The sequence below is a fragment of the Halichoerus grypus genome, chromosome 2, assembly GCF_964656455.1.
Source record: "Halichoerus grypus chromosome 2, mHalGry1.hap1.1, whole genome shotgun sequence".
NCBI lineage: Eukaryota > Metazoa > Chordata > Mammalia > Carnivora > Phocidae > Halichoerus > Halichoerus grypus.
In genome coordinates this window covers 179,495,563-179,505,028 of record NC_135713.1, presented here as the reverse complement: position 1 = coordinate 179,505,028, position 9,466 = coordinate 179,495,563, and the positions used below count along the sequence as shown (strand labels likewise).

Here is a 9,466-nt window from a genome sequence, read left to right as displayed (position 1 = left end):
GGTAGCAGCAGGAGGCCCCCTGGTGGCCTGAAATCATTCATGAGTTTGCTCATCAAGCATTTTGAAGGGCAGGTGTGGCTGGAGAAGTATGACGGTAGTAAATACTCACCTACACCTGTTGCTTACAGTTGAGGCAGGGCGGAGTAGGATGACCTATTTGGGGAGAGTTGAGAACTAAAATATTTTCTTTTAAGAGAGTAAAATAAATGGACTGTGATTCTAGATAAACCACTCGCTTTCTGATTTTTCATTCTTTAGTTCATTTAGCAAACATTTATTGAGTACGTACTCTGTGCAAGATATTGTATTTGGCATCACATGAGGGTTAAAAAAAAGACATCATCCCTTTTAAGGAGCTTTGGAAGAGGATAAAACATTTATGCCACCAACATGGTAGAAAATGAAAGGTGCCATCAGAGAGTAAATAAGTAAAGACTCTCAAAGGAGTAATTACTTTGAGATAAAAGGGAAGGCTTTTTAGGAAGGGGTTGCATTTAGGCTGGAGCTCTAATGAGAAGCAGGATTTGGAGACATTGAGACGGAGAGGGACAGGATGGCATTATGGAGGAGGGAAAACAGAAGTTGAACATACATGGAAGCAGGAAACCACAGTCTGATTCAGAATGGTGAATAGTCTGATCTGGCTAACTCATGAGTTTTCGGGCTGGAGTGAAGTGAAAGCTGGATACATCTGTTTGGATCGGATAGTGGAGAACCTTGAACACTTGCCTGAGAAATTTCTTCATCAGCAATGGGGAGCCTTTGAATATTCTGAGCAGAAAAGAGGCATGTCAAAGCACAGACTCCCTCCCATTGAAACCAACCTGATACTACATACTTGCATTTGGCCCGAGGAGTGTGGATGTGCCTGCATTTAAGATAATTGTGGTGTACTCTACTATAATGAACAACTCCAGGCTTGCACCATCTGACCTTCAAAGCCAGGAGAAACGAGGCCATCAAGGTTTCTCCCCTTAACAAAACTACAGGCTATAGTCAGTGCCACAGGGCTCCTGCCATGTGAGGTTTGTTTTGTTTTGCTTCGCATTTCCAAGGTTTAAGAAAGGCTTCATGCCTGACTGTCTTCCCATACTAGTTTCATGTGGTTTAAACAACATAGACTAGGGATATTCCTGGCAAGCGTTCTGGGGTAGAGTCCTAGCTGGGTGTAGAATAGCTCAATATCCACAGAAATCAAGCAGTGATCTTATTTGCATTGTATTAGAACTAACTCAGTTAAGCAGACTAAGAATCTACACAATGCCTGACATATAGTTGATGCTCAAAAATAGGTGAAGCAAATATTTAACAACTGATTGAATAGTTAATGCACATTTAATAACACATTATAAAATTCCTGACTCCAGGCACTGTTTTCCTAATTGTTAACGGCATAGAAGTTGTTTAGAATGTAGTGAACATAATATTATTCTTCACAAGTCATAAAAGAATGATATAATAAGGGGTGCCTGGGTGGCTCAGTCGTTAAGCGTCTGCCTTCGGCTCAGGTCATGATCCCGGGGTCCTGGGATCGAGCCCCGCATCGGGCTCCCTGCTCGGCGGGAAGCCTGCTTCTCCCTCTCCTCCTCCCCCTGCTTGTGTTCCTGCTCTCGCTGTGTCTCTCTCTGTCAAATAAATAAATAAAATCTTAAAAAAAAAAAAGAATGGTATAATAAAGAATAAAAATCTTTTAGACAAGTTAGGGAGAAGCAACATGCCCATTTGAGAGAAATACATTTGAGACATTGCCAACGAGGCAAGGGAAGATGGGCAGTTTGGAACTGCAGTAAACATAACTACAACAGCAACAAGCATTTAAGAAATTTCAGCAGCAATAAGTATTTATTATTTTGAATGAAATGTACATTAAACTTTATATAAAAATCGTCAAAAGTGCTAGGTTGGATTATTTTAATATTAATTTAACCCCCCATGTCATTTAGTAGCTACATTAAGCTCTTTTAACTTCTGACTCATTAAGATCATCTAAAACTGTCCAATGTTAAAACATAAAAAATATTAGTTTTTCTTTAAGAAAAAGTACCACCAGTGATGAGTTATTGAAAGCAAAAAAAAAAAAAAATAGATGCCAGAGAATCAGCTTATTAAAAAAATTATCACAGAATTTCATAGAAGGATGCAAAGTCCGAGGTGATTTAGACTCTTGGCAAAATATTTTTTTATGATACAACTTCTTTAAAGTGTGGGTTTTTCTTTTTCTTTTTTTTTGAGGCAGGTCGCTGGTATGCCAGAACTATCTGACTATTTATTTTCTCATCTTTCCTTGGCTACTTTCCAAGGTGAACTGAACATTGTCTAATGCTGTGCACCTCCCATGACTCCTCAAATGTCTAATATAGAGAAAAAGCTGATTTTTCAGTCTCAGAAATAGCCCTTAGAGTTAAGTTTGTCATTAAAGAAGACACAAGTAGGTTCTTCATAAAACAGAACCCCCTCTACCCTCCCACACTCAATTCACCCCCATCCCTCTGGTCTCCTGCAATGCACCGTTCATTCTCTCCCAATGCACCGTTCATTCTCTCCCAGTGCACCGTTCATTCTCTCCCACTGCACCGTTCATTCTCTCCCACTCTAGTTCTGGGTGAATTGGATGGCACACTGAGAGAAAGTTTTCAGGCCACATATCCCATTGGGGATTCAGTCCTAAGCAAACAAGCTTCTCTGATTTGCCACAAGAGCCGTCTGACTCTCCCGTCTCTTGGCTTTCTTGCTCCTCTGCCTCACCTTCCAGCACAGGGCACTGGAAGCTAACAAAAAAAGTCCAGATGACAGGAGGACTAGACCCAAGATGGAGATGATGGAGCCATGGGAATTGAAGCTGTAAGCCACAGCAGTGACCACTGTTCCAGCGATGAGGACCACCACAGCGAAGGGGATGATGCAGCGGTAACAGGAGAGCTCAGCACCCCCTGTAGCCGCCGTCAACTGAATCTCACTGACCAAGGGGACTGTGGTGACCACCGCTTCGGTGTTGGGGCTCTTCTCCATTGTCACAGGCTTGGAAGATGTTGGGGTTCCCAGGATCTCCTTTATGGGTTCTTCAGTCATTTTTACTAGTGATGTTTCCTAGCTGGGTTCACAGACTAGACCTGGGGGTTCTCTCCAGGGTGGAAGCTGTGGAGGAGACAGAACATATCAGGTAAATGCATCAGAGTGAGCTCTGTAAGTAGAAGTGAAGAGCTGGGGAAACATCTCTGGGGTCTTTTCTAGGAGACACAGATGCATGTGAAAATCAACTTTCATATTTTTTCCCCTGATTGTTTGCGTTCTCTTTGCAAAAAGCAAGATAAAGCGATAGCCATAAAAAAAGGGAAGATATAAAAAGCAGGAAGCACTTTACAGTGCTTAATATACCCTGACGATCTACAAATGTTTTACAAGGCTTTCCGCTCTGTCTATTGCTTCTCATTCCTCTAAACGCACTGAAAAGTCTCAATCCTAATCCAAAAGACAGCCTCCTTCATGGGGAGAATACACTATAAACAATCCTTTGCACGGCTCATTCCAAAACTCATAGCAACTTAGACTCTGCCAATGTTTTCAGGCATAACATGCATTCCAAACTATCACTCATTCACTGCCCACCAAATCAGTGTCAAGACCAGCAGACAGTGTGCGAACGAGGTTCTCCTATAGCAGATGACCGTCAGCAGGTCTTTATTGTTGTAACTATTTAACAGTGCAACATGTGTCCTGGGACCGCGGTGGGGTTGCAGGTCAGCAAAAATTCAGTGGCAATAGGACCAGGATTTGTGATCTGAAATGGGGCTATACCTTCCAATCCATTTGAAAAAGGAAAAGTTGGGGGGGGGATTCAGTTTTGTAGGATATGATTTTGTACTTTCTTACATTAAAGTAAGATTAACTCTTAGAGTAACGAGCTGTCAATTCAAAATTTTCCATGGAACTCAACAAGGAATTTCAACACTATGCGGACCATGACATGTATTAAAAAATAAGCATGCTAGATTTTCAGCAAAGTTTTAGACTTTCTTTATTTTCCTATGCCCTTGCTGCGATATACCTTTCTGGATATTTTGAACCGGAACACTTCAGGACAAAATCTGAAACTCTTGGTCAAAAGCGTCTGGTTGAAATGCTGCCTAGGAGAAATCAGTGAATGCTCTTGTCTGCTGTTCAGACATGTTAAGTCATTCTCTTTTGTCTCTGAGAAGCGACAGAGCAGCTAAAGGATCGAGCAATTGCAGTCACTGAAGAAATTTAGAGGAAGATTCTTGAGACTACTTCAATGAGATTAATACTTTGAACGTATTAAGCATCCACTGAAAACAAATTCAAGCCCAAATCAGCATATCACTCCCTGTGCAATGAAGCTAAATATTAGAACTGCCTGTCTGCCTGTAATTTTTAGTCACCAAAATTAATCACTGCTGTCCAATGATACCCTAGTATCATTACTAGGCCAGTAAAAGGATATTTGAGATTATGTCTGAAAGCAAAAAAAAGTCTTTCCCCCAAAGCTGAGGCATAAGCTAACTTGCAAATGAAGATCTGTCCCCAGACGACACACACATACCTCCGAGAAAAGCAATCCATTATCAGGGGAGCCACCGAACTTGGGAGGGAAGAATCAGCAGCGCTTGAGCTTCTTCAGTCAACTTCTGCGAAAAGAGCCTGTAATAGCACGTCTGTCAATAAAATGACAGGACAAGAATCTCCTCTGGGGAAAAGAAAAGATAGAAAAATACTGTGCTGTATGGTTGGTTTCAGATCCTGGAGTTCCTTCTTTCGCTCTACCTCTGTTCCTAAATGACGCTTGTCTTTCCCTCTCTCTCTTTTTATTTCCTCCCCCTCCGGATTGCCCCTCCCTGTCATTTTTTTTTCCTTCGTTCTCTTCCTTGCCAGCAGATTTCGAGTTTTGGCTTCCCCCAACTCTGCTCAGTGACATGATAAGTCAGAATCATTCTAGAGTCCCCAGAGACAGGAGCCAGCTTTTACTTTTATTTCTCTTGCAGCATTTACTAAGTAGACGGCTTTGCATTACTCATTTTTTCCCCAGCTAACCTCCAGATCTTCCTCCCACCCATCAGGCATTTTCATAAGAAAATCCCCGAGTCAGCTCTGCAGACCCAGCTGAGGGGACAGAGCCGAAGGGACAGACTCTGTAGGGCAGCAGGAACAGCTGTGAAGTCATGGGGCAGCTGAATTCAGCCTGTAAGCCTGCAAAAATCCACGTTCCTAGGCTTCCCCAGTATTCTTTATTTATACGTGTGTGGGGCCATGCGAAGCTTAAAACCTCCCTTGTTTGATATTAATTCACTTAGGAATGAGGGTGGGGGATGCAAACACTATGGTTGAGGGAGAAACCAATCATCTTGATTTAAACACGATCACTTACTTCTCGTGCTAGGAGGTGAGTACTTTTGGCAATGCGGAAATTATCATCACCATCATCGCTGTCATGTACAGAGAGGATCTACTATGGATGTGACATACAGTCTGCATGCATTAACACTAATTCTCACTAGTTTACAAATGAGTTTATAAATAGTTTATAAATGAGGCTTGGAGGGTTTAAATAATCTCACAAAGGTCACACAGAAAGAAAGAAACCCTTATTTTGAACCGCAGTCTTTAATGGGCACATAAATCATGTGGAGAGCTCGTTAACTGTAGAATCTGATTTAGTAGGTCTGTAACAAGCTCCTGGCTGATGCCAATCTGCTGCTCCTTGGCCCACTTTTAGGAGAAAGATATTTTAAACATTCAAGTAGACATGGCTTGATGCATCACACTCTCAAACAATAAAGTTAAAGGTTTATATCCGCCCATTCCCCAAGTGGCCTTACAGGTTTATACTTTTTTTTACAGATAAGCTATTGGAAATTTTAAAGCCCTAGATTGCCTTTTTGAGAGAAAAATGAGATAGTACTGGGACACTATTAAAAGCTCATCCCTATACTTCTGTAGCTAAATGTTATCCATCCTCTATATTTTAATCTCTGCAAGTTTTAATAATTTCTTTTTAATTAATATGGCGAATCTACAAATGTGAATTAGATCTCGGAAGAGATTTGTTCCCTTCTTCCTCTTGGGGTTGTTAGATTTCTTTAACTATTGGTGCAGGGCTTGGATGTTCCTAGGCATCTCCCTTCTGTTCTAAGATAGCCTCCTGCATCTAGTAAAAATACTTTGATGATTTTGTCATAAAGGGGGAGGGAACAGAAGTCCTTTTTTCTAGAATGGAAGTCAGAGAGAGGGCTTCTTCATCGCAAAAAAACAAAAAACAAAAAAACTGAAGTTGAAAAGTCCCTGAGGCCTGACTTCACCAAGTAAGGGGAGACCAGCGTGCTGAGAACCCTGACTACCTGGAGGTCCTCCTAGCTGCCATCCTTGTACTTTTAAAATGTGGGGCCACAAGAGACAGAGCCATCATCCAGGAGAAATGCTGGTGTCAAAGATAAGGGATGCTTAGGACCAGGGCATTTCAGCACTTGCCAACACTGCCCTGGGAAGATGGTGATACGGAGGCTGCTGGCTACATACATTGGAGGCTTTGGGGACGCTCCTTATAAGAGCATCAATCCCTCCCATCTGCAATGTGTGGACTTTGGGCACAGTTCCTCTCCATCTCCTAGCATAGGTCTCTTTCCCCCCAAAATAATCCAGTAAACCCACTGAAGCTCTCAATATCACCTTACCCTGTTGAATATCATAGTCCCCTATTACCAAAATCAAAGGTAATGAATCCAACTTTCACCAGAGAGAAACCAGAGGCACCATTTTTCCGCAGTGAGCCCTTGACTGAATCTGTAATAAGGGACAGTGAGTGTATCTGTGTGCTGGGAACGGGGGCAAGTCTGTCATTACTTGTAACACCAAAGCATTCTTCAGCCTTTCCAGGCTCCAAGCATCTCATTCACCCTAATTCTTCACAGAGAGTGTGCATATGCCTAGATACACAGATGCACATCTTCAGACTCTAAGTAGACAACCAATGATTTGTATTGATAAATACAAAGACGATGAAAGCTTTGGGATAAAACAGAAGTTGTATACGAAGAATAGGCACCAATCATTATACTCACGGACACACACAGTTTCAACTGACTTTTATCTCTTCGAGTTGAAATTCAGGGAGAATTCCTAGTGATCAGTGCTGATGTCTTTGAATATTTTTACCTGCTTCCATTCTGTGCCTATAAGATACTAAACCTCCTTGGGAATTCCTTTAAGGGACACCTGCCCCCAAATGCAGAATCTTATTCACAATGCAACCAGTCTTCTTTCTGCAAGCCTTTCAGAAGGGAGAAGAAATCTTTCTGGTTCTTTTTAAAACACATGGCTCCAGGAGATTCTTTTAAGTTTGGGGAACTTTTCAGAAAGCTTCCAGTGCGTGAATTAAGTCAATGCCCCCCACCACCCCCTATTACCCCTCTGTAGGCATTCAACATTTTTTCCCAGATCTTTCAAAAAGCAAGGCAAAGATTCTTACCTTTCCCAGCCAGAATCCGACTGAGACAGCTGCCCGCCTCGGCCAACAGCAACTCAGAGAGGGGGATGCAAATCACCACACTAGGGACTGTAAACAAAGTACTCAACAAGGCTTAAACACAATTAAGGGGCCGGAGAAAACTTGGAGAGAGGAAATCCTTTAAGTGCCGCTGCATTTTGTTCGGTTTCCCTGTATGAGAATGTTATCCATATTTTTAAAAAGGGAACCAAGTTTGAAAAGAATGTCCTGCTTTGTTTTACTCTCTTTATAGCCTCATTCAGGCTTTCATTTTCAAGATGTTCCCTACAAAGCCCCCATCCTGATACTCCTCTGTCCTACTTGGAACCTGCAGAAAAGAATTTGTCATCTTTGTTCTATACTTCCAGGCGGGTGTGGGGTTCGGGAGGTATGTGGGCATGGGGAGTGGGGTGTAAACTAATCTCTTTCATCCTAATATGCATGTAAGAAGAGGAGTAATTGAAGAGGAGGATTCATGGTGAAAATGGCGTGTGGTTTCTTGTGTGGACCCTTTCCCTAAAGTCCCAGTCAGCAGTGGTCTTATCTGCGCTCTTCATCAGAGGATGGCAAGGCACCATGGAAATGATGGTTTACTGGAAAATCACATTTCTGAGGAACTGAACTCCTAATCAGCACCTAATTTCCAGGCTTCAACATCAGTCTGGTGCTGGGAAATTGAAACCACCCTGCAACATGTAACATTCCCACCAAAGGCATCATAAACAGCAGAGCTTGCTAGTCTGGAGAGAATTTCCCCAAATTTGAAAAAATCTTATTTCACTCAGAAATGAGATTAGAAACAAAGCTATTTAGGGGCAGGGGATACAGAAGTGGAGGAGGGCAGGGAAGATGGTGATGACAAAGAGGAGATTTCGCCCCTTTCCCTTTGATAGAAGCCAAGGTTCAGTCTCTGGGCTGGAAAGGGGGGGCATTTTGATTTTGCCATTGACTTTATGCTGTTGAAGACCTGGAAATTGCTCCTTTGGGAACACACAAACCTTGCATTTTGTGAAGAGCACCCCCACGTGTATTCAATTACTCGCCCATATTTGCTTTCAGTTTGCCTTTGCTTGGTGTGGTTCAGTTGGCTAATTTCCAGCAGTTCTGAAGATGCCAGTTCCTTCCGGCACTCCGTCCAATCACTGCATGCCTTTGATCTGGGTCATCACCCAGTCCAGTTGGATTCAGTGAGATTTGGGAAGCTGGCCAGTTTTTCTCCTTTCCAATGCTTCTTTTAAGGGTGTGTCTGCATTTATGTTCTGAAATCACTAACATTTTGGAAAGTGATCTGTGCTTGTGTGTTCATTTTGGATAACAGGTCATGTTATTACTGCTTTCCCCCACACCACTCCCCACCCCCAGGCACTTTTCTTTGAGCTCTAGGACATTAAATAGAGAGATCTGATAGCACCAAGAGGAACAATGGGTATGCCTTAGATATAAATATATATTTTATTATTTGCTGGTCAATTTCCAGCTACCAGAAACTCATGAAGTCCACGTGAGTATAAAAAGGAAAACATACATCTTTTAGATACACATCCTGGTCACCATTCTCTTACCCATTTTGTTCTGAGTAACTACGAATGATCATATAAACATAAAAAAACAGAGTTGCTAAATCAAATGACACAGTGGAACCTTAGGGAGGGCTGAGTAAATCACCTCTCACTTCAAGAAGAGCTAATGGGCACTCCAGCCTCAGATGAGAAATGATTTTCTTGTTTCAAAATCTGAATATAAAACAAAAACAAAAACAAAATCTGAATATATTTTGAAACTGCTGTGTTCCTGATACATCACCATGTATCTTGCATAATCCTTTGTATTTATGTATTATTATTCTTTCGAGCCCTAAGATGAGGAACCTCGAAGGTAAAGAGTTATAGCAAATTGGGCCACTACTAGGGAGAGAGGTGAACCAGGATTCAAGCCCAAGTGCTGCTTTCTCCTGTGTTGTGCTGGGAAGAC

The 9,466-nt window shown here is 42.0% G+C and overlaps 1 protein-coding gene across 1 annotated transcript; it reads right to left on the bottom strand.

The window, feature by feature from the left end:
• Window positions 1-1,814: 1,814 nt before the first annotated feature.
• TMEM100 (transmembrane protein 100) lies at window positions 1,815-9,177 on the bottom strand. The gene is made up of 4 exons (XM_036120541.2): window positions 9,161-9,177; window positions 7,478-7,564; window positions 4,559-4,702; window positions 1,815-3,135 (listed from the first exon to the last, which is right to left on the bottom strand). The coding sequence occupies exon 4, from the start codon at window positions 3,067-3,069 to the stop codon at window positions 2,665-2,667; it is 405 nt and encodes a 134-aa protein (XP_035976434.1). The 5' UTR covers window positions 3,070-3,135; window positions 4,559-4,702; window positions 7,478-7,564; window positions 9,161-9,177; the 3' UTR covers window positions 1,815-2,664.
• Between the last annotated feature and the right edge of the window lie 289 nt (window positions 9,178-9,466).